We start from the raw sequence: 25,301 nt of genomic DNA, 5'->3' as shown, positions 1-25,301 counted from the left end.
ATGGATAAGAATTCGCTTTCTCAAAGTACCAAAACAAAACAGAACCCTAAATAGCAATTCAAAATGCTAAAAAAAAAAAAAAAAAAAAAAAGTAAAAGTAAAAATAAGGAAAGAAAAGAATTAGCTTGGATGTTCTTTCCTTTTTCTTTTTAGCAGCTTTATTAAGGTATATTTTATATCCCATAAAACTTACCCATTTATAGTATACAGCTCAGTGGTTTTTAGTGTATTCACAGAGTTGTACCACCATCACTACCATCTAATTTAAGAACATTTTCATTACTCCAAAAAGAAACTGTATCCATTAGCAGTCACTCTCTATTCCCTTTCCTCCCAGCCACAGGCAACCACTAATCTTTCCATCTCTATAGAATTACCTATTCTGGACATTTCATATAAATAGAATCATATAGTATGTTTTGCTTCTGTGTGAGACTTCTTTCAGTTAGCATCATGTTTTCAAGGCTATCCATGTTATCGCACATTATCAGTGCTTCAGTCCTTTGAATGGCTGAATAATACCCTATTGCATGGATGTATGCATGTTCTTTTTCTGTTTTTCTTTTTCCTTTTTTTTTTTTTTTGGAGATGGAGTCTTGCTCTGTTGCCCAGGCTGGAGTGCAGTGGTGTGATCTTGGCTCACTGCAGCCTCTGCCTCCCGGGTTCCAGCAATTCTCCTGTCTCAGCCTCCTGAGTAGCTGAGATTACAGGCGCCTTCCACCATGCCTGGCTAATTTTTGCATTTTTAGTAGAGACAGGGTTTCACCATGTTGGCCAGGCTGGTCTCGAACTCCTGATCTCAGGTGATCCGCCTGCCTCAGCCTCCCAAAGTGCTGGGATTATAGGCGTGAGCCACCACGCCCAGCCCGCATTTTGTTTATTTACTTAACAGTTGATGAATATTTGGATGGTTCCCACCTTTTGACTGCTGTGAACATTAATAATATTATGAAATGAATATTGTAATGCTGCTGCGAACATTTGTGTTCAAGTTTTTGTGTGGAATATGTTTTCATTTCTCTTAGTTATATACCTAGGAGTGGAACTGCTGGGTCATATGGTTTAACTTTTGGAGGCACTGCCATACTGTTTTTCAAGTGACTACACCGTTTTATATTCTCACCAGAAATGCATGAAGGTTCCAATTTGTCCGCATCATCACCAGTACTTGTTACTGTCATCCAAAAGCTTTAACATTTTAGCCCCCACAGTTAGGTCTGTGATCTGCCTCAAATTAAGTTTTGTATGTAGTATATGACATAGAGGTCATGGTTCATACATTTCCATGTGGTTATCCATTTCCTCCAGCACCTTTTCTTCACTGAATTACATTAGTCTTTTGCTAATTTTTTTTCTAATTGTGAAGTCTTATGCTTTAAGTTCAAAAGAATCAATTATACAACTATAGGATGGGCAAAACCAGTATACTAGCAGTGTACAGACAATGTGATTGACTTCTGAAACAAAAAACACTTCTTGCTTAGCTATAGGACCACAAATTTTAACTGATAACATATTTTAATATCCTTTGAAGCTTATTTTGACCATGTGATTAAATTCTAGTCAAAGAGATGTAAGCAGGATGTAAAGTGCAGCTTCCACAAAGTCTTCCTAAGGAAGTGGCAAGTCCTCTCCTTTCTGCTACATGGAACACAGACATGAAGGTTGGGGCTAGAGCAACCATCTTAGAACACAAGGTGGAAGAAATATATTGAAGATGGAAGAACAATAGAAGTCTCGAGTCCCTGGTAATTGGAAAGTGACCATACCAGTCCTTGACCACTTACACAGATTTCTAAGAAAGATATTAAGAACAGTCTTCATATACTTGAGAGAGTGGTTGTTGAATAGATGGTAATTTTTTTTCTATCTTATTCCATTTTTTTGAGATGGGGTGTTGCTCTGTTGCCCAGGCTGGAGTCGTGATGCAGTCTTTGCTCACTGCAACCTCTGTCCCTCAGGTTCAAGCAATTTTCCTGCCTCAGACTCCCAAGAAGCTGGGACTACAGGTGTCCGCCACCATGCCTGGCTAATTTTTGTATTTTTAGTAGAGATGGCGTTTTACCATGTTGGCCAGGCTGTTCTCAAACTCCTGACCTCAAGCAATCTGCCTGCCTCAGCCTCCCAAAAGGCTGGGATTACAGGCATGAGCCACTGCGCCCAGCCAATAATTATATTTTTATATTCTTTATTCTTGTAGTTTTCCTTTTCATGGTAAGATTTTGTCATGAAGAAAAAATATTAAGCTGTAGCAAAGTACAGAGAATAAAATAACAGATACATCCACTTAACCATCAACAAGATTTAACATATTTGCTTTGTCATATTTGCTTCGTCATATTTGCTTCAAATTTCTCTCCTCAAAAAAAAAAAAATTTCTCTCTCTTCTTTTTTTTTTTTTAAATTAATGAATTTATTGAGCAAAGTGGAGTTAACTTCTTTCCATGGGTGAACTCAAATTCTGTTCTTTTTTCTTTTTTCTTTTTTTTGAGACGGCCTCACTGTTGCCTAGGCTGGAATGCAGTGGCACGATCTCAACTCACTGCAGCCTCCACCTCCCAGGTTCAGGCGATGCTCCCACCTTAGCTTTCCGAGTAGCTGGGACTACAGGTACACACCACCATGCCCAGCTAATTTTTGTATTTTCAGTAGAGATCATGCTGCCCCAGGCAGGTCTCGAACTCCTGACCTCAAGTGATCCCCCCACTTTGGCCTCCCAAAGTGCTGGGATCAAATTTATCTCTTTTTTAAAGAAATAAAATAAGGAGATATAGTTAATAGTTGAGGGCCTCTGTGTAGCCCTTTCCCAAGCCAATCCCTTTCCTCCTTCCTCAGCTGTAATCCTACTCTGAAGTCTGTAAGTGCCTTACCTCTTAAAGAAAATGTTAAAAATTCACGGGTTCTCACTCCTCTGACTGCCCCTTTGTTCAGCTGTAGTCTGCCTACTATTGCATGGGAATCACGTGGGGTGCTTATAAAGAAAATAGAGATCCCAGGTCCCAACTGCTTTTTTCTTGTTTTTGTTTTTGAAGCAGAAGCCTCACTCTGTCACCCAGGCTGGAGTGCAGTGGTGTGATCATAGCTCACTGAGCCTTGAACTCCTGGGTTCAAAGGATCCGCCCACCTCAGCCTCCTGAGTAGCTAGTACTACAGGCATGTGCCACCACGCCTAGCTAATTTTTTTTTTTTTTTTTTTTTTAGAGACGGGTCTCCGCTATGTTGCCCAGGCTGGTCTCAAACTCCTGGCCTCAAGTGATCTTCATACCTTGGCTTCCCACAGCACTGGGATTACAGGCATGAGCCACCATGCACAGCCACCAGATTCTAACTCTTGAGATTCTGTTTCATTAAGCCCAGTAGGGCTTAGGCATCTTTGCTTTAAAAAGCATGCAAAGTGCAAATCAAAACCACAGTGAGATAGCATTTCACATCCACTAGAATGGCTAAAATAAAAAATAACAATAACCATTCTTAACTGTGTTCCATGTAGCAGAAAGGAGAGAACTTGCCACTTTCTTAGGAAGACTTTGTGGAAGCTGCACTTTACATCCTACTTACATCTCTTTGACTAGAATTTAATCACATGGTCAAAATAAGCTTCAAAGGATATTAAAATACATTATCAGTTAAAATTTGTGGTTCTATAGCTAAGCAAGAAGTGTTTCTTTTTTTCAGAAGTCAACCACATTGTCCATACACTGCTATTATTGTATGCCCAACCTATAGTTGTATAATTGATTCTTTTGAACCTAAAGCATAAGACTTCACAATTAAAAAAAATTATCAAAAGATTAATGTAATTCACTGAGGAAAAGGTGCTGGAGGAAATGGATAACCACATGGAAATATATGAACCATGACCTCTATGTCACATACTATATGCAAAACATAATTTGAGGTGGATCACAGAGCTAACAGGGGGAGCTAAAACGTTGAAACCTTTGGATGGCCGCAGAAGAGATGTCTGCATTCATGACCTTGGGGAGGGTATGAACATTTCTTGGTAACATGCAAGAAGCACTAACTGTAAAAGAGAACCGTTGTTCAGTTGAATTTCATGGAACATTTTAAACCTCTGCTGAACAACTGACACCATTAAGAATGTGGAAAAAGGCTGGGCACAGTGGCTCATGTCTGTAGTCCCAGCATTTTGGGAGGCCAAGGTGGGAGAATCACTTGAGGCCAGGAGTTTGAAACCAGCCTGGGCAACATGGCAAGACCCCGAGGCTACAGAAATATGTTTTAAAATTAGTTGGGTGTGGTGATGCACTCCTGTAGTCCTAGCTATCTAGGAGGCGAAGGTGGAAGGATCACTTAAGCCCTAGAGGTTGAGGCTGCAATGAGCTATGATCACGCCACTGCACTCCGGCCTGGGTGACACAGCAAGACTTTGACTCTAAAAAAAAATAAAATAAGAATATAGAAAAGTATAGATTGGGAAAAAACATTTGCAATACATCTTTTTTTTTTTTTTTTTTTTTTTTTTTTGGAGACGGAGTCTCGCTCTGTCGCCCAGGCTGGAGTACAGTGGCACAATATCAGCTCACTGCAACCTCCACCTCCTGGGATCACTTTATTCTCCTGCCTCAGCCTCCAAGTAGCTGAGACTACACGTACCTGCCACCACGCCTGGCTTATTTTTTGTATTTTTAGTAGAGACAGGGTTTCACTGTGTTACCCTGGATGGTCTCGATCTCCTGACCTCGTGATCCTCCCGCCTCGGCCTCCCAAAGTGCTGGGATTACAGGCGTGAGCCACCGCGCCTGGACTGCAATGCATCTTTCTAATAAAAGTCTCGTATCCAGAGTATGTAAAGAATTACCAAAAATCAGTTAGAAACGGTCAAACAACAAAAATGGGCAAAAGACTAGGCATTTCACAAAATAAGACATCTAGATGATTTTGAAAACACAGATGTTCAACATTATTCATGAGCAAAATGCAAATTAAAACTATAATGTAAGGCCGTTATACACTCACCAAAATGGCTACAGTTCAAAAGACTAATAATACCAGGTGTTGCCAAGAATGTGGAGCAACTGGAACTTTTAGACATTGTTGGAAGGAGTGTAAAATGATACAACCACTTAAAGAACTGTTTCATAAGCTTCTAAATAAAGTTAAATGAACTTCCACCCTAGAAGGCAAACATTCTCTTAGGTGTATACTCCATAGAAATGACTGCATAGATTTGCAAAAACACATTATATGAAAATGCTCATGGCAGCTTTATTTATAGCAGCTCCAAACTGGAAATAGCCAGCTGTCTATCTAATGAATAAACAAATTATAGTTTGTCAGTGCAATGGAACACTACTGAGTTTAAAAATTGGATCTCTTGGCTGGGCGCGGTGGCTCACGCCTGTAATCCCAGCACTTTGGGAGGCCCAGCTGGGTGGATCACGAGGTCGGGAGATTGAGACCATCCTGGCTAACACGGTGAAACCCCGTCTCTACTAAAAATACAAAAAATTATCTGGGTATGGTGGCAGGCGCCGGTAGTCCCAGCTTCTCGGGAAGCTGAGGCAGGAGAATGACATGAACCCAGAAGGCAGAGCTTGCAGTGAGCCGAGATTGTGCCACTGCACTCCAGCGACAGCGAGACTCTGTCTCAAAAAAAAAAAAAAAAAAGAACTCTTGATCAGTATAACAACATGGATAAGTCTCAGAAACATTATACCGAGTGAAAAAACCGAGTGAAAAAAGTGAAAATATAAAAGTGGTACATACTATGAGATCCCAGTGATATAAAGCTTACAAACATGTCAACCCCATTTATAGTAATAGGGGGATCTTCAAGGGAAGGGACATGTAGCAGTTTTCTGGGGAGATGGAAATTTTCTGTCTCAATCTAGATGTTGCTTGAAGGTACAACCATATCTAAAATTAATCATTAAGGCTAGGCTCAGTAGCTCATGCCTGTAATCCCAGCACTTTGGGAGGCCAAGACTGGAGGATCACTTTAGCCCAGGAGTTTCAGACCAGCCTGGGCAGAGAGACCCTATCTATCTCTACAAAAAAAAAAATTTTTTTTTTTTTTTTAAATTATCTGGGTGTGCTGGCACAGGCCTGTGGTCCCAGCTATTCGGGAGGCTAAGGTGGGAGAATCACTTGAATCCAGGATGTCAAGGCTTCAGTGAGTCACAGTTGTGCCATTGCACTCCAGCCTGGGTGATAGAGTGAGACCCTGTCTCAAAAGTAGAGAGAAAATGAGAGAAAAATAAAATTCACTGAGCTCTACACGTAAAGTGTGTGTGTTTTTCTGCTTGTGAATTATACTTAAATTAAAAAAAAAAAAAAATTAGGAACTTCCACCTATCTCCTTAGTCTGTTGAGACCATGTTAAATATTCTTTTGTCCATTATATCAGCTGACTTCTCAGCTTTCAAAAAATATATACATTTTCTTTTTAACTACAGTACCTGCAATAGAGGGAGTGGTTGGAAACACTTATAAAATGGATAGGATTTAGCAATTTATTTGATGTTGAGGAAAGAGAAAATGATAAATCGGCCGGCCTTGGTGGCTTATGCCTGTAATTCCAGCATTTTGGGAGGCTAAGGCAGGCGGATCACAAGGTCAAGAGATCGAGACCATCCTGGTCAACATGGTGAAACCCCATCTCTACTAAAAATGCAAAAATTAGCTGGGTGTGGTGACGGACATCTGTAATCCCAGCTACTCAGGGGGCTGAGGCAGGAGAATCGCTTGAACCCAGGAGGCGGAGGTTGCAGTGAGTCAAGATCACACCACTATACTCCAGCCTGGTGACAGAGCGAGACTCCGTCTCAAAACAAAACAAAAACGTGTTTGGGAGTGAATAGGATGCGTTCTGTATGGAACACAGAGTTTGAAATGCTGGCATATTATCTGTGTGGCAATGTCATTCGACCTGATGAAACTGTGGGGCTAGAAACATGATAGGTTAGGGCTGGAAACAGAATTGGGATCACTCAAATTTAATAGTGGAAACTGTGAGATTACATGAAATTGCTGTGGTAGAATGAGAGGAAAGAGGTCCAAGCACAGAACCTAGGGAAATAAATGCTTAGGGAGTAGTAGGAGAAAGGAGAAAGGGAAACAGATGTCAGACAGTCATCACATCCTGGTCAAACAACTTTGTTGTGCCAGGCTTCTGGTGAATAAGACATTCGAAGTCTCTGCCTCAAGAAGTTTGCATTTGTGGCTGGGGAGAGAGACAATAAGACACATGAACAAATAAGCCTTTCAGGTAGTGATATGTGTGATGCTGGGGAGTGACCGTGGAAGTATTTCAGCTGGGCTGGTAGGGAAGATCACCCTGGATCAAAGAGATGGCCCTGGAGCTGATGGCTGAATGATGTGAAGGAAGCTTTCATGTAATAATATGTGAGAAATGCTGTTTTTTTTTTTTTTTTTTTTTTTTTTTTGAGATGGAATTTCTTTCTTGTTGCCCAGGCTGGAGACCAATGGCATGATCTTGGCTCACTACAACCTCTGCCTCCCGGATTCAAGGATTCTCCTACCTCAGCCTCCCAAGTAGCTGGGATTACAGGCATGTGCCACCACGCCCGGCTGCTCTTGAGCTTTTTTTTTTTTTTTTTTTTTGAGGCAGAGTCTCGCTCTGTCACCCAGGCTGGAGTGCAGTGGCGCAATCTCAGCTCACTGCAACCTCCTCCCACTAGCAGTTCTCCTACCTCAGCCTCCTGAGTAGCTGGGATTACAGGTGCCCGCCACCATGCCCGGCTAATTTTTTTCGTTTTTCGAGTAGAAACAGGGTTTCGCCATGTTGGCCAGGCCGGTCTTGAACTCCTGACCTCATGTAATCTGCCTGCCTTGGCCTCCCGAAGTGCTGGGATTACAGGTATAAGCCACTGTGCCCAAACAAGAAACGCTTTCTAAGTCAAAGGAATAAATCCAAAGACCCTAAGATTGGGTGAGAGAGAGGAAAAGAAATGACAGAAGATGGTCCAGTACAAGGCAGAGATTTTCAAAAAGGTGGAGATGGCTACTGTGTTAAATATTACTTAGAGGTATTCACAGTAACCAAAAGGTGGAGGTGATCCGAGTGTCCATGGAAGGGTGAATGGATAAACAAAGTGTAGTATATATATACACAATGGAATATTATTTAGCCTTACAAAGGGAAGGAAACTCTGACACATGCTACAACACAGATGAATATTGAAGACATATGCTAAGTGAAACAAACCAGTCACAAAAAGACAAATACCATATGACTCTCCTTCTATAAGGCACCTGGAGGAGTCAGATTCATAGAGACAGAAAGTGGAATGGTGCTTCTTAGGGACTGGGGGGAGCAGGGACTGGGGAGTTACTGTGTAAGGGGTACAGAGTTTCAGATGGGAAAGATGGAAAAATTGTGGAGATGGATGGTGGTGATGGTTCCACAGTATCTCTGTTTATGCTGCTGTAACACAGATGAGGTACTTGATAAAGAACAGAAATGTATTTGCTGGTAGTTCTGGAGGCCACGAATAACAAGATCAGGGCACCAGCAGATTTGTAGTCAGGGGAGGCCCCAATCCCGCTTGTAAGAGGGAGGAATACTGCGTCCCCACGTGGCAAAAAGTGGAAGGGCAAAAAGTGACAGTGTCCCTGACAAGCCCTTTTATAACAGCATGAATTCACGTGGGCAGCACTCTCATGACCTAAACACCTTCCAAAAGGCCCCACCTCCCAACACTATTGCACTGGGGATTAAGTTTTCAACACAAATTTTGGGAGACACATTCAGACCATAGCAAAGAGAGGCACAAAACACCACGTATTGTATGACTCCATTTATATGGGAGAAGTCAAAATAGGCAAATCTGTAGAGACAGAAGGTGGATTCGTGGTTGTCTGGGCCTCAGAAGGAGGATGAAAGGGAGGCAAAATGGAGAGTGTTGTTAGGTAAGCAGTTTCTTTTGGGATGATGAACATGTTCTAAGATTGGACTGTGGTAGTGGTTGCACAATTCTGTAAATATAATAAAAGCCACTGAATTGTGTACTTTAAACAGGTGAACTTTATGGCATATAGGTTATATCTCAATAAAACTATTTTTAAAATGGCTGAAAGACTTGCTGACACTACCAGAGAATAGATAGCAAAGGAGCTCGTAGGAACATGTTCAACATCGGTGCAGTTAAAACCACGATGAGAATGGCTAAAATTAAAAAGTCCACACAAAGTACTGGTATTGATGAGACATGGGACAACTGAAACTCTCACACACTGCTGGAAGGAAGGTAAAATGCTACCCACATTGGAAAACAGTTTCTTTTTTTTTTTTTTTTTTGAGATGGAGTCTCGCTCTGTTGCCAGGCTGTAGTGCAGTGGTGCAATCCCAACTCACTGCAACCTCTGCCTCCCAGTTCAAGTGATTCTCCTGCCTCAGCCTCCTGAGTAGCTGGGATTACAGGCACCCGCCACCACGCCCAGCTAATTTTTGTATTCTTAGTAGAGACAGGGTTTCACCATGTTGGCCAGGATGGTCTCGATCTCTTGACCTTGTGATTCTCCTGCCTTGGCCTCCCAAAGTGCTGGGATTACAGGCGTGAGCCACTGCGCCAGGCCAGAAAACAGTTTCTTAAAAAGTTAAAACACATAACTACCATGTGATCCAACTGTTCTACTCTGTTATGAGTTGAATTATATCTGCTCCCCCTAGCCCCCAAATTCATATATTGAAATACTAACCCCCAGAACCTTAGAATGTGGTCTTATTTGGGGATAGGACTTTGATAGAAGTAATTAAGTTAAATGAGGTTATTAGGGGTAGGCCCTAATCCAGTATGACTGGTGTTCGCATTTAAAGGGGGGAAATTTGGACATAGAAACAAACAAATAGGGAAAATACCATGTGAAACTGAAGACAGCCATCTGTAAGCCAAGGAGAGAGGACTGGAACAGATCCTTCCCTCACAGCTCTCAGAGGGAACCAGCCCTGCCAATGCCTTGATTTTGGACTTCTAGCCTCCAGAACAGTGAGACAAAAAATTTATGTTTGTTAAGCCACCAGATTTGAAATACTTCATTACAGCAGCCCTAGCAAACTAATACACCCTCCTAGGTATTTCCTCAATAAAAAAGAATGCATATGTGAGTGTTCATAGCAGCTTTATTTGCAGTAGCAAAAATAGAAACAACTCGAACACCTATCAAATTGTGATATATTCTCAACAATGGAATACTACTCAGCTGTGAAAGGAAAATGAACTATTGACACTTGAAACCACACGGATGAATTTCAGAATAATTATGCTAAGTAAAAGAAGCCAGACAGAAAAAGAGTACATACTGTTTGATTCCACTTATGGAAGCTCCAGAAAATGCAACTGCATCTATAGTGATAGAAAGTTCATCAGTGGTTGCCTAGGCAGGGGGCCCAGGAGAGAAAGCTTAAAGAGGGATGACTGGGTGCGGTGGCTCACACCTGTAATCCCAGCACTTTGGGAGGCTGAGGCGGGCGAATCACGAGGTCAGGAGTTTGAGACCAGCCTGGCCAATATGGTGAAACCTTGTCTCTACTAAAAATACAAAAAAAAAAAAAAAAAGTTAGGTGTGGTGGCATGCACCTGTAATCCAAGCTACTCAGGAGGCTGAGGCAGGAGAATCTCTTGAACCCAGGAGGCAGAGGTTGCAGTGAGCCGAGATTGCACCACTGTACTCCAGCCTAAGCTACAGAGTGAGACACCGTCTCCCCACCCCAAAAAAAAAAAAAATTAAAGAGGGACATGATGAAACTTTCAGGGTGGTATGTTCATTGTCTTGATTGTGGTGATGGTTTCATGTGTATGTATGTGTCAAAACTTACCAGACTGTACTTTTTTTTAAAGAGACAGGGTCTCACTTTGTCACCCAGGCTGAAGTACAGTGGTGCCCTCATAGCTTACTGCAGCCTTGAACTCTTAGGCTTAAGCCATCCTCCTGCCTTGGCCTCCCAAAGTGTTGGAATTACAGGCGTGAACTACTGCACCTGGTATAAAATAATATTTTTTTAAAATGAAAGCCAACAAAAAATTGAAAATAGTTTCGGTGGAGTGGAAAAAGTAGAGTCAAAAAAGGTTTTAGAATAAGTCTCGACATGGTAGATGAAACCAGGTGAATGTCTGCTCCTCCCTTCTAAAGTGCTACTAGAATTATTTTTACAAAATGATTTCAGCAAGCATAAATCCACCAGAAAACAAAGTGAATAGAAGAAGAGATGAAGAGGATAAGAGATGCCCAACAAAGTTTTGGATGCTAGGAAGCTTTTGGAGTAACACTAAAACAGCAGGATGGGTTGAAGAGGCAATGAGAAGCGAGGCCCCAGATATGCTTTCCTCATATCCACAGATCGATACCTTCTCCTACCTGGCAGAAGACTGGAAAGGCTGAACCTCAGGAAACCTGAGGGTGGGTGTGAGGTACCTCATTAAAAACAGAACTTACATAAAAGGCTACACGCTGACATGTGAGACTTTACCAGCTCTTCCCAAATTCAGTCCCAGAACACTGAAAGCCTGGCTTATATCTGTCAGGCTGAAGATAGAAGGGTGTCTTTTTGGGGTAATTAAATAACCCAAGGAGGGGGAAATAGATGAGGATATATAACTGTAGGCATCTGAAGGTCCCAAGGAAATGGGCAGGTCCCTTCCTGATCACCCTCCAGAAAGCTAATCCCTGGATAAGGAACCTCTCCCTTACCTCTCCCCTCGTACACACACACTCCCAAAATCAAGCTCTTTAGGGTCTTGCTCTTAAATATCAGTGGATAGACAAGGATGATCAGACATTGGATAAAAATCTATGAATGAAAGATGGTGACCAAAGACAAAAGAGGAATTTGGAGGAAACAGATAATGTAGGGAGCAGAAGAGAACTGAAATAGGCTGGGTGTGGTGGCTCACGCCTGTAATCCCAGCTACTCAGGAGGCTGAGGCATGAGAATGGCCTGAACCAGAGAGGTGGAGGTTGCAGTGAGCCAGTATCACACCACTGCACTCCAACTTGAGCAACAGAGTGAGACTCTGTCTCAAAAATAAATAGGCCAGGCGTGGTGGCTCACGCCTGTAATCCTAGCACTTTGGGAGGCTGAGGCGGGCAGATCCCTTGAGGTCAGGAGTTCGAGACCAGCCTGGCCAACATGGTGAAACCCTGTCTCTACCAAAAATGTGCGCCTGTAATCCCAGCTACTCGGGAAGCTGAAGCAGGGAGAATCTCTTGAAGCAGAGAGGCAGAGGTTGCAGTGGGCTGAGATCGTGCCACTGCACTCCAGCCTGTGCAATAGTGAGACTCCATCTCAAAAAAAAAAAAAAAGAAGAAAAGAAAACTAACTCTCTAGAATATCCTCAGAGATGAGAGAAGGTATTGTTATAATGGAACAAGAACAGGAGACTGGAAAAAGGAATATTCAAAGAACGAGGAAGAGCTCTTAAAAATTCAATTAAAATAAGAGAAGTTGTACATATATTAGGAGTTTTAGAAAATAAAGTTGAGAGAACCTCCCAGAAATTAAAATAAAAAAATCAAAGACACAAAAATGGAGAAAGAAAGAAAGAAGAAAATCAATCTCAGAGATTCATTCAAAGACAAAAATGGAGGAGAAAGAGAAAGAAAGAAAGAAAGAAAGAAAGAGAAAAAGAAAGAAAGAAAGAAGAAAGAAAGGAAGGAAAGAAAGAAAGAAAGAGAAAAGAATCTCTGAGATTCAATACTGAATAACAGGAATTCCAGAAGGAGAGAACAGAAGTTGGAAGGGAGGAAATGTCAAATAAATAAGTAGAGAAAATGTCCCAAACCTGAAAAACAAGAGATTCTAGATTGTAAGTACTTACCTAGCACCAGTTCAATAATTAAAAAAAAAAACCTTGCTTAGTGATTTGCATTTTTAAAAACTAAGGATAAACAGAAGATCCTAAAAGAGTTTTTTGTTTTTGTTTTTTTTCTTTCTTACCGCTATAAAAATAAGTATCGAAGTTTCCAGAGAAGACACATCCAATACATTAGGACTTAGAATGATTCTGAGCCTCTGCGTAGCAGCTGTGGGAGCTAGAAGACAACGGAGCATCACCCTCAAAATTTTGGATGGAAAAGTTTACTGACTTCAAGGTTTTTGTTTGTTTGTTTTTGTTTTTGTGATGGAGTCTTGCTCTGTTGTCAGGCTGGAGTGCAGTGGCGCCATCTCGGCTCACTGCAAGCTCCACCTCCCGGGTTCACGCCATTCTCCTGCCTTAGTCTAGCTCAGCGTAGCTCGGACTACAGGTGCCAGCCACCACACCTGGCTAATTTTTTTGTATTTTTGGTAGAGATGGGGTTTCACCATGTTGGCCAGGATGGTCTCCATCTCCTGACCTCGTGATCCGCCCACCTTGGCCTCCCAAAGTGCTGGGATTACAGGCGTGAGCCATCGCGCCTGGCCACACCTGGTTAATTTTTGTATTTAGTAGAGATGGGGTTTCACCATGTTGGCCAGGGTGACCTTGATCTCCTGATCTTGTGATCCACCTGCCTCTGCCTCCCAAACTGCTGGGATTACAGGTGTGAGCCACCATGCCTGGCCTCAACTTTTTTTTTTTTTTTTGAGACGGCATCTTGCTGTGTCGCCCAAGGAAATTTAATTACGTCCACCACGTCCAGCTAATTTTTGTATTTTTAGTAGAGACGGAGTTTCACCATGTTGGCCATGATGGTCTTGATCTCCTGACCTCATGATCCGCCTGCCTCGGCCTCCCAAAGTGCTGGGATTACAGGTGTGAGCCACCATGCCTGGCCAACAAAACTGCTTTTTGAAGTAGCTATACCAGTTTTCCCTCCCACTAGGAGTGGAGAAGAGTTGCCATTGCTGCATACCCTTGTCAGCACTTGCCGAGGCCGGATCTCAGCTCACTGCAAGCTCCGCCTCCCGAGTTTATGCCATTCTCCTGCCTCAGCCTCCCGAGTAGCTGGGACTACAGGCTCCCACCACCTCGCCCGGGTATTTTTTTGTATTTTTTAGTAGAGACTGGGTTTCACCGTGTTAGCCAGGATGGTCTCGATCTCCTGACCTCGTGATCCGCCTGTCTCGGCCTCCCAAAGTGCTGGGATTACAGGCTTGAGCCACCGTGCCCGGCCTTGGCCTCAACTTTTATATTTAATTGAGATTTGGGTAAAAAAAAAAAAGTTTTTATGACTGGGTGTAGTGGCTCACGCCTATAATCCCAGCACTTTGGGAGGCTGAGGCAGATGGATCGCCTGAGGTCAGGAGTTGGAGACCAGCCTGGCCAACGTGGTGGAACCCTGTCTGTACTAAAAATACGAAAAAGTAGCCAGGTGTAGTGGCACACACCTGTAGTCCCAACTACTCGGGAGGCTGAGACAGGAGAACCGCTTGAACCCAGGAAGGGGAGGCTGCAATGAGCCGAGATCACACCACTTCTCTCCAGCCTAGGCAACAGAACGAGAATCCATCTCAAAAAAAAAAAAAAAAAAACATAAAAATAAATACGTTTTTGTATGTCAGTTATATCTGGATAAAACAAGAACATTTCAGTCATTCAAAGTCTCAGAAAAAATTCACCTTCTATATACCTTTTATCAGGAAATCACTGGAATATATACTCCACCTCAATCAGTGAGTAAACCGTAAGGGACAGAGGATCTGGGAAACAGATGCTCCAGCCTAGGAGAAAGAGGAGGGCATTCGAGAGATAAAGAGGAGACATCCCTGGCGAGATGTCAGCGATTCAGTGGCCTAGAGAGCAATCAATCCAGTTCGGAGCTGGAGAAACCCCTGAGGATGTTTCCAAGGCGGATTGAAACTGACAGATTACCTGAAGTGTTTGAACTGATTAAGAGGAGATTTACAGTTATGTTGGAGAGTTTGAGGATGAATTAATGAAAAATACATAACAAATACTAAGCTAGAAAAAAAAAGGAAAAAGAATAAGAAGAGGAAGTGGTAATTATTAGTTCCAGGGAAACCAAAATAATACAAGAAAGGAAATTTAATTATAGCATTCCATATGATTCAACTGTATATATTTACTACATAATAGCACTGTTAGCACTGAATATTGAGTTGAACAAAAACGGTAACTTACATTGTGAGGAAGGGAGGATGGAGGCTTATGTTGTGAGGGTGGGGCAGGGGTGGAAAGTGCTGTTTTTGTTTGTCAGCCTGTAGTAGTAGTGTTATTTGACTTTTTAAATGTATATGTATTTAATATAAATTTTAATAATTTTTAAATTAGTAATTTAAATTATAATTTATCAAAGAAAGGGAATAATTCCATATATGAAATTATATTAGTGATTTAATATTGATATTAAGAAATTATTGGCTTTCTTTATTTTTTTTTTTTTAAGACTTAGAGTCTTGCTGTGTTGCCTAGACTGGAGGGAAGTGGTTATTCACAGGTGTGATCATAGAGCACTACAGTCTCGAACTCCTAGGCTCTATTGATTCTCCTGCCTCTAACCCCCAAAGTAACTGAGACTTACAGGGTCATGCCATAACCCTCAGCCTTTTCTTTTTATCTTTAAATATAAAAGCATGGGCCGGGCGCATTGGCTCACGCCTGTAATCCCAGCACTTTGGGAGGCCAAGGTGGGTGGATCACGAGGTCAGGAGATGGAGACCATCCTGGCCAACATGGTGAAACTCAGTCTCTACTAAAAAAAATACAAAAATTAGCTGGGCATGGTGATGGGTGCCTGAAATCCCAGCTACCTGGGAGGCTGAGGCAGGAGAATCATTTGAACCTGGGAGGCGGAGGTTGCAGTGAGCCGAGATCGTGCCATTGCACTCCAGCCTGGGTGACAGGGCGAGACTCCATCTCAAAAATAAATAAATAAATAATAAAATAAAAGCATGTATATACATATGTATGCCTATATACACATATATATGGTTAAAAATATATATTTTCTGCTTCAGTTTGCTCTAAAATATGTATATATTTGGACTTGATATTTATAGAATCATATTATATATGTATTCTTTTGTGATTTGCTTCCTTCACTTGATTACCTTTTTGTAACTCACCCAGATTGAAGTGTGTAGCTGTAGTTCGTTCGTTTTCATGCAATGTAGTATTCTGTTTTCTGAAAACACCATAGCCTATCTGTCTGTTACACTGTTGACAGATGTTTATTCTTGTATTTTTTTTTCTGTTAAAAGTAATTCTACTATAAATATTTTTGTATATATGCAAAATTTTCTCTAGGGTATATACCTATAAGTGCAGTTACTAATGTGTACAGTAAATGCATCTTCAAATGTAATAGATAATGGCAACCTTTTTTTTCTTTTTGGAGACAGAGTCTTGCTCTGTCACCCAGGGCCCAGGCTGGAGTGCAGTGGTGTGATCTCAGCTCACTGCCACCTCTGCCTTCCAGTTTCAAGCAGTTCTCTTGCCTCAGCCTCCTGAATAGCTGGGACTACAGGTGCATGCCACCACGTCCAGCTAATTTTTGTATTTTTAGTAGAGACGGAGTTTCACCATGTTGGCCATGACGGTCTCGATCTCCTGACCTCATGATCCGCCTGCCTCGGCCTCCCAAAGTGCTGGGATTACAGGTGTGAGCCACCATGCCTGGCCAACAAAACTGCTTTTTGAAGTAGCTATACCAGTTTTCCCTCCCACTAGGAGTGGAGAAGAGTTACCATTGCTGCATACCCTTGTCAGCACTTGGCATTGCCTGACTTTAATTTTAGCCAACCTGGTGGTTGTGAAATAGTTTTAATTTGCATTTTCTTGACTGACATGAGATTGAATATCTTTTCATATGTTTAGGAACTGTTTATGTGTTCTCTTCAGTGAAATTCCTACTTGGTTATTTGCAGATTTTTCTAGTAGGTGTTCTTTGTCTCATTGATTCATCACTGTTCTTTTATATTCTGGGTGCTAATCCTTTGTCAGAGTTATATGTTTTGCTGATGAACATGTTTCCTTTTTTCTGCAAATCTAATCACTCAAGGAGAAGTTTGAAAATCATTGGCCCAGGCTTCTGTTCTGTGCACCGCAGTGAAATGGCCCTGTGGTTTTGCACAGGGCAGGTGCGGGTTCTTGGAGTGAGTTGCATTGTAGTTACTGACTGCTGCTGACCTGTGGTGCTTGCCTTTGCAGGTGGAACAGGAGGATTTTGTAATGGAAGGGCATGGCAAGACTCCACCTCCTGGTGAAGAAAGCAAACAGTGAGTCACAGTTTATTTAAAAAGAGTCCTATTACAGATCCTCGGAAACACTTTGGTTCAACATGCTGATAGTGTATTTGTCAGAGATGTATACGTTGGAGACACTGGGGACCTCACCAGCTGCTTTGGTGGCTGTTAATGCATTGCTTCCATTTATAGACCAACTAACTGGAAGGACAAGAAAGTTAGCTTTATAGTTTTTTCTGCACTCTCCTAATCAAAATTTATGTTATGTTGTAGCAAAGGCTTTAAGGCTCATTATGTTCCAAATTGAACTAATTCTGTTTCGTTGACTTCCAAAGAAAGTATAAAACGGTACATCTTTTTCTCAGCATGTCTTTATGAAGTGAACTAAATTAATAGAACATTTCCCTGCAATCTAAGTGTGAATTTATTTGAATAGTACTTCCTGAAATTCTATTCCATTTGGTTATTTACACTGCTGATCTTTGTTTAAATAACAAATTGTTTCCCTAAAGGAACAGGAATTATAAATAATATAGCTTAGCCAACATTCTAAATAATTCAGAATCTCTCCCCTAACTCCTTAAGGGGTGATTGGTTTGTTGTTGGTTTTTTGTTTTTTGTTTTTTTTGAGACAGAGTCTCACTCTGTCACCCAGGCTGGAGTGCAGTGGTGCAGTCTCGGCTCACTGCAACCTCCGCCTCCCGGGTTCAAGCAATTCTCCTTCCTCAGCCTCCTGAATAGCTGGGACTGCAGTTGCCTGCCACCACACCCAGCTAATTTTCCTATTTTTAGTAGAGATGGGGTTTCACCATGTTAGTCAGGCTGGTCTTGAACTCCTGACCTCAGGTGATCTGCCTGCCTCGGCCTCCCAAAGTGCTGGGATTACAGGCGTGAGCCATCGCGCCTGGCCGAGGTGATTGGTTTTAAACCTGAAGTTGGGAGGCTGTTGGGTAGCTTTTTGATAGCAGTGAGTGAATTTTTTTCCTGTCTCCGTCATAGAATGTGAAAAATTGTGTTGCAGAGTAGACTGGTTTTTCATATGCCCTTTTAAAGGAAAACCAGTTAAGACTGCTTAAAAGTACTGACATAACTACTATTTTTTATTCAGACATTAGTCTCCTAAATTGGATGGGCCAGTGATTCATGGAATTTACCAAAAATCTATAGAGAGAAACTCCTCTCACTCATATTTTTTTTTCCTAGAAAATAGTTTAATTTTGGTCTGTCTTAAGAAAATTATGTCTTTGAAACCCTTAGGAATAAATTATGCAGAATGGACTATGCTGCCACGAGGCCAGATTCATTAAAGGAAAATGGCTTGTCTTGTATTTGTTGTGAATGGAAACCAGGATATTTTCACAGCTGGTTTAATTTGCTAACCAGGCAATTTTAAAAATAGCTCACAATATAAATCCTAACTTTGCTGTATTCTGTCAAATGCACTTACATTTTGCATGGGCTGATGGAATCAATTCATCTTTAGCAAATTAGAATGCCAGACATCTAGTCCCAGTAGAATGAGAAGAGAAACACTTCAGGTGCTTTTCTCCGTGTCCACTGCACAGCCCTCCACCCCCACACTCTGGTCAAAGGTCTGTCATATAAAAATTATACCTCTCATTTGTCGAGGGTTTTCTGTGCACAAAGTACTTTGCTTAAATGTTTTTTACTCTGTCATTTCCACTCGTTACACCATTTCATCTCCATTTCACTCAGAGATCAGGTGTGGTAATGCAGCTTGAAATGCAATTTAGATTTGAGCCCAGATCTTACCGACTCTCACATCCTTTGCCATCTTTGGGAGCTATGCTCCTGGAAAATACTGTGGTTAGTAAAACTGCAGTTGTCAAGATAAAAAGTCTCGTGAACAAGAGGGAGTAGTCCAGGCGTGGTGTGGCTCACTGTAATCCCAGCACTTTGGGAGGCCAAGGCGTGTGGATTACTTGAGGTTGGGAGTTCAATACCAGCCTGACCAACGTGGTGAAACCCCATCTCTACTAAAAAAATACAAAATTAGCCAGGCGTGGTGGCACATGCCTGTAATCCCAGCTATTTAGGAGGCTGAGGCAGGAGAATTGCTTGAACCCAGGAGACGGAGGTTGCAGTGAGCTGAGATCATGCCATTGCACTCCAGCGTCGACAACAAGAGCGAAACTCCGTCTCCAAAAAGTAAATAAATAAATAAATAAAAGAGGGAACTGGGGGAAACAATGAAAATGGCATTAAGCCTATTTTTAAAAACACAGATAGAAGTTCTGTACTATAAAGGATATCCATTTCCCAAACAAACCAGTCTTTATCTTTAAAAACCTCTCTAGTAACCCCTGTCCTGAATTAGCTTATTTAGGTATTCAGGAAACATTGCTGGGCAGATTCTCTCACAAGTTTTATGTTATACAAACTGTACTTCCTTTAGAGAGTTTCAAACAGCCCCACCAAGTTGGAATGCCATGTATCGTATCCTTACCATTCTCCCTTGTTTTGTTTTCAAAAGTCTCATACTGCCTAGCCTTTTCACAGATGAATTCTGTTCTATTTCTGTTTTTTTTTTCTGGGCCTGGTCAGCTATTATATACTGAAGTGATAAAGCAGAAATCAGTTTTCTCCAGGGTGCTATGAGCAAAGGTGCTGTGTTCTTTTGTTTGAGGCAACAACAATAAAAATATTTACAAAACAATTTTTTTTTAAATCTCAGAACTGCAGTTGGCAAATGATTATTACTAGACTTTGTAAATGTGATTCAGTCTGGATAGGGAATCTGGGAACTGAGTAATTTTTATTATTATTATTTTTTTTGAGACGGAGTCTCGCTCTGTTGCCCAGGCTGGAGTGCGGTGGCATGCTCTCGGCTCACTGCAAGCTCCATCTCCCGGGTTCACGCTGTTCTCCTGCCTCAGCCTCCCGAGTAGCTGGGACTACAGGTGCCTGCCACCACGCCCGGCTAATTTTTTGTATTTTTAGTAGAGATGGGGTTTCACTGTGTTAGCCAGGATGGTCTCGATCTCCTGACCTTGTGATCCACCCGCCTTGACCTCCCGAAGTGCTGGGATTGCAGGCGTGAGCCACTGCGCCTAGCCGGAACTGAGTAATTTTTTAATAAAAGTAATATAAGCTTGTCAGAAAACATTCAAACAGTAATTTTGACTGTAGAAATAAAGGTGAGACCCTTCCCTTCCTTCCCTTCCTAATCTTCCTAAACATTTTCTGTACATTTTTAAAAAACAATTAAATTGATTTTTTCCCAACATCATTCTTCTGAGACTTACTTTTGTAATTTGACATATTTTCAGTCTATTTCTTTCTTTTTTTTTTTTTTTTTTGAGACAAGGTCCGTAGGCTAGGGTGCAGTGTGTGATCATAGCTCACTGTAACCTTGAATTCCTGGGCTCATGGGATCTTTTTGCCCCAGCTTCCCGAGTGGCTGGGACTACAGGTGCATACCACCGTACCCAAATAATTAAAAAATAAGTAGAAACAGGTCCTCACTATGTTGCCCAGGCTGGTCTCAAACTCTTGGGCTCAGGCTCAAGCAATCCTCCCACCTCAGCCTCCCAAAGTCCTGGGATTACAGGCATGTGCCATCACCCCTGGCCTCTTGCTGTTTTAATTTATGTTCTTCTGCATACTAATGAGTTGAAATATCTTTTGTTAGTTTATTGGCCATTTATTTTTATTTTGTGTATCACCTATTTATATATATTTCCCTTTTTTATTGGATTGTTTTTATAGCTTTGTAGGAGCCCTTTATACATTTTAGATATTATTAACCTTTGTTGAGATGTTTTAAATATTTTCTCTCAGTCCTTATTGTTTAACATTCGATATCTTTCATGCCAACAAACCTTTTAAATTTTTATATAGCAAAATCAGCCTTTCTGGCTTTTATGTTTTATGCTTGCCTTGAGAAGTCTTTCCTACCCTAACCTGATAAAATATATTTAGGTTTTCTACCTTATTTTTTACATTTAGGTGTTTAATTGAATCGCTACTCCATTTTGTATATGGTGTGAGGCAGAGATCTAACTTCATTTTTTTTCCAGATGGTTCTTATTCATTGGTATTAGCCTGTACAAAGAGCCCATTGCACTTACAGAGGTTGGCAGAGCACATGGCTAATGTAACTTACTCAAGGTCACAGAGCAGATTCTCATAAGGATTAGGACTAAATTATGTCATTAGCTGATCTGTGCCACTTTCCTTATCTCCCCATTTAACATTTTGACCATAGGTTCCCAAAACCTTAAAAAATTATATTCTGTGATGTTTATTTCAGTAGAACTAAGTTCTATTAAGAGGCAGATTAGGTAGCTGTATATGTAGAAAGCTCTTGAAAAATAATTGACTTCTGATATTGAGAAATATCTGTGCTAAACTGTTAATATTCTAGATCGGTTGTGCTGAATTCTGGTATTTGTATGTGAATAAGATTTATAATGTATATAGGTGTAAACACTTTATGTGTATTGTTTCAATGGGGTTTTTTTACTATTAGTCTATCTAATGTAATCATTTTTCTGAGAATATTCTCTTTGAGAGTTATTTTAGCAAATCAGACAAGCAAAGTTTATTGCCTTGTAATTACCACATTAAAATTACACAGCTTTAATTGCATGACGTGTTTACTGCAGGAGTAAATATTAAAACTATGGCAGCTTTTTAAAAAGCAGCTGAGCAGGTACTTGCTCATAGATTGTGTTTGACCATGCTTATTGAGCAGTCATCAGAGAGGAAATGCAGACAGGTTTTTGATTTGGTTTTATTTATATTTATGATGGTCTAAAGGTTTGTGGGAAGATCATTTGTTGTAATTTTGAAGCCAAATACCAATTTTTATTTTTATTTTTGTTTTTATCAGTTTTGAGATGGAGTTTCGCTCTTGTTGCCCAAACTGGAGTGCAGTGGCGTGATCTTGGCTCACTGCAACTCTGCCTCCCAGGTTCAAGCGATTCTCCTGCCCCAGCCTCCTAAGTAGCTGGGATTACAGGCGCATGCCACTACGCCCAGCTAATTTTTTGTATTTTTAGTAGAAATGGGTTTTCACCATGTTAGCCAGGCTGGTCTTGAACTCCTGACCTCAGGTGATGTGCCTGCCTCGGCCTCCCAAAGTGCTGGGATTACAAGCGTGAGCCACTGCGCCTGGCCATCAATTTTGATGTAGTTGTAAATTTGGCTTCTTTCATTCTTTTAATTTTTTCCCAATATAACTTACAATCTTTAAATCTAAGCTTTCAATCTTTATGTTGAAATTGACTCGGGGCTGGGTGCGTTGGCTCACACCTGTAATCCCAGCACTTTGGGAGGCCGAGGCGGGTGGATCACAAGGTCAGGAGATAGAGACCATCCTGGCTAACACGGTGAAACACTGTCTCTGCTAAAAATGAAAAAAAGTAGCCGGGCATGGTGGTGGGCACCTGTAGTGCCAGCTACTAGGGAGGCTGAGGCAGGAGAATGCCATGAACCCAGGAGGCAGAGCTTGCAGTGAGCCAAGATCGTGCCACTGCCAGCCTGGGCAACAGAGTGAGACTTCCATCTCAAAGAAAAAAAAAGAAATTGACTCAAATTCTCAAAAGATACTTATCGTTAATATACTAAAATTACTGAATTTTTCTAGCAAATTTTTGTTTATTCAATGTTCTTCATTCTTTTGGTTCATTTTATGAAAGGCAATTTTTAAAAATAAATTTCTCACGGTAGAATATCGAAGAGATATTTGCACAGAATAGTCAAGAGGTGGGAGCAACCCAGATATCTGTCAACAGATGAATGGATAAACAAAATTTGGCATATACATACAAGGGAATATTATGCAGCCTCAAAAAAGAAAATTCTGCCGTGTGTTGCAGTATAGATAAATCTTGAGGACATCATAAGCAAAATAAGCCAATTACAAAAGGACAAAATACTGTATGATTTTACTCATATAAAGTATCTAAAGTAGTCGAAATCATGGAAACAAAGTAGAAAGGTGATTGCTAAAGACTGAGGTAGGGGGAAGGTAATGTTTAATGGGAATAGAGCTTCAATTTTGCAAGATGAAGTTTCTGGAGATCTGCTGCACAGCAGTGTGATTATACTTTACAGTGCTGGACTGTATGCTTAAAAACGGTTAAGATGATACATTTTTATGGGTTTTTTAAATGACAGTTTAAAAAAATTAACAGTGAAATTGAAATATACTTTTAAACTACAGCCTGGATTTCAAAGACTTAGTTCCCCCTCACCACAAAAAATAATTGCAAAATGATTAACTTTTATATTGATTTTATGTTGAAATGACAATCTTTTGTATATGTTGTGCTAAATAAAACTTTATTAGAAGTTTTAAAAAATCTTATTTCGGCTAAGCGCGGTGGCTCATGCCTGTAATCCCAGCACTTTGGGAGGCCGAGGCGGGCAGATCACAAGGTCAAGAGATTGAGATCATCCTGGCCAACATGGTGAAATCCCATCTCTACTAAAAATACAAAAATTAGCTGGGCGTTGTGGTGCGGGCCTGTAGTCCCAGCTACTTGAGAGGCTGAGGCAGGAGAAGCTGAGGCAGGAGAATCGCTTGAACCCGGGAGGAGGAGGTTGCATGAACTGAGATTGTGCCACTGCACTCCAGCCTAGTGACAGTGCGAGACTCTGTCTCAGAAAAAAAAAAAAAATTATTTCAGGATTCATTTTATAGACAGTATCTGCTTTTTAGGGATTATTGATAGAATATTTAGAATTGACAGAAATTGTATCAATACCTATATTTTTATATTTCTGCTTCCTTAGGGTGCCATCTTTTTTTATTTTGCTCTCTAAGGGAGAACTATTTCAGAGGTTACATAGGAGACCTATAAGGAAATGGAATTATTGAAGACAGTTTTGTTTGTTTTTTGTTCTGTTTTGTTTTTGAGATGGAGTCTCACTCTGTTGCCTAGGCTGGAGTGCAGTGGTGTGATCTCGGCTCACTGCTCAGGTTCAAGCGATTCTCCTGCCTCAGCCTCCCAAGTAGCTGGGACTACAGGCGCCTGCCACCACGCCTGGCTAATTTTTGTATTTTTAGTAGAGATAGGGTTTCACCGTGCTGGCCAAGCTGGTCTCGAACTCCTGACCTCAAGTGATCCGCCCGCCTCGGCCTCCCAAAGTGTTGGGATTACAGGTGTGAGCGACAGCGCCCGGCCCTGAAGACAGTTTTATATCCATGATTCAGAGAGAAAGAAGAATGTAATTTTTTTTCTTTTTTTTTTTTTTTTGAGGTTTAGGGGTCTTGTTTGTCACCTGTTGGAGTGCAGGCTGATCTCAGCTCACTGTAAGCCCACCTTTCGGTTCCCGCCCATTCCCTGTCTCAGCCTCCCGAGTAGCTGGACTACAGGCTACCGGGCCCACTTCTGGCTAGTTTTTTTTGTATTTTTAGTAGAGAATGGGTTTGCATTGTGTTAGCCAGGATGGTCTCATCTCCTGACCTTCGTGATCCTACTCTCTCTGCCTCGCCGCCTCCCAAAGTGCTGGGATTATGGCTTGAGCCACTGCCAGCCCGCCAGAAGAATGTAATGAGGGAGCTAGCACCGGGCCTCACCCAGTGTGTGGGTGTGGTTCATGTGGTTTTGTGCCCAGGTGCTGTTTTTAACTTTCTTTTGAGACGGAGTTCACACAGGCTTCACTGCAAGCCTCTCTGGTCGCTTCCTTCCACGAGAGCACTTACAGGCCCCCACACTCCTCACTGGCTATCTATTTTCTGAGACGGGTTTCTTCCAGACACAGGAAGCTGAGCCTTGATCTCCTGACTCTGATTCATTCTCTGGCTGCCTCAGTGTTAGATTACAAAAGGAGCCACCACACCTGCCAAGCTCTTAACTCTGTCATCTTGATTAAATTATTTTCTTCCTAATTACATTCTTCCCAATTTAAGTGTCTAGTTATAAAAGGCCCTTTTGGCCGGGCGCGGTGGCTCAAGCCTGTAATCCCAGCACTTTGGGAGGCCGAGATGGGCGGATCACAAGGTCAGGAGATCGAGACCATCCTGGCTAACCCGGTGAAACCCCGTCTCTACTAAAAAATAAAAATAAAAAAATAGCCGGGCCAGGTGGCAGGCGCCTGTAGTCCCAGCTACTCGGGAGGCTGAGGCAGGAGAATGGCGTGAACCCAGGAGGCGGAGCTTGCAGTGAGCCGAGATCCAGCCACTACACTCCAGCCTGGGCAACAGAGCGAGACTCCGTCTCAA

At 41.6% G+C, this 25,301-nt stretch overlaps 1 protein-coding gene across 10 annotated transcripts in view; it reads left to right on the top strand.

Annotated features, from left to right (window-relative positions):
- The window catches only part of TNRC6B (trinucleotide repeat containing adaptor 6B), a 298,093-nt gene that overhangs the window by 97,273 nt on the left and 175,519 nt on the right, over window positions 1-25,301 (top strand). For 9 of the 10 annotated variants that reach the window (XM_031656276.1, XM_031656275.1, XM_031656273.1 and 6 more), the window contains one exon: window positions 17,073-17,140. In XM_031656276.1, coding sequence (XP_031512136.1) covers window positions 17,073-17,140 — 68 coding nt within the window. Of the gene's footprint in view, window positions 1-12,934; window positions 13,075-17,072; window positions 17,141-25,301 lie in introns of all 10 variants that reach the window. The other variant, XM_031656268.1, reaches the window with a different exon arrangement.

Source organism: Papio anubis, chromosome 16, assembly GCF_008728515.1.
Source record: "Papio anubis isolate 15944 chromosome 16, Panubis1.0, whole genome shotgun sequence".
In the NCBI taxonomy this organism is placed as follows: domain Eukaryota; kingdom Metazoa; phylum Chordata; class Mammalia; order Primates; family Cercopithecidae; genus Papio; species Papio anubis.
Note: the sequence above shows the minus strand (reverse complement) of the source record. Positions and strands in the feature narration are given on the sequence as shown.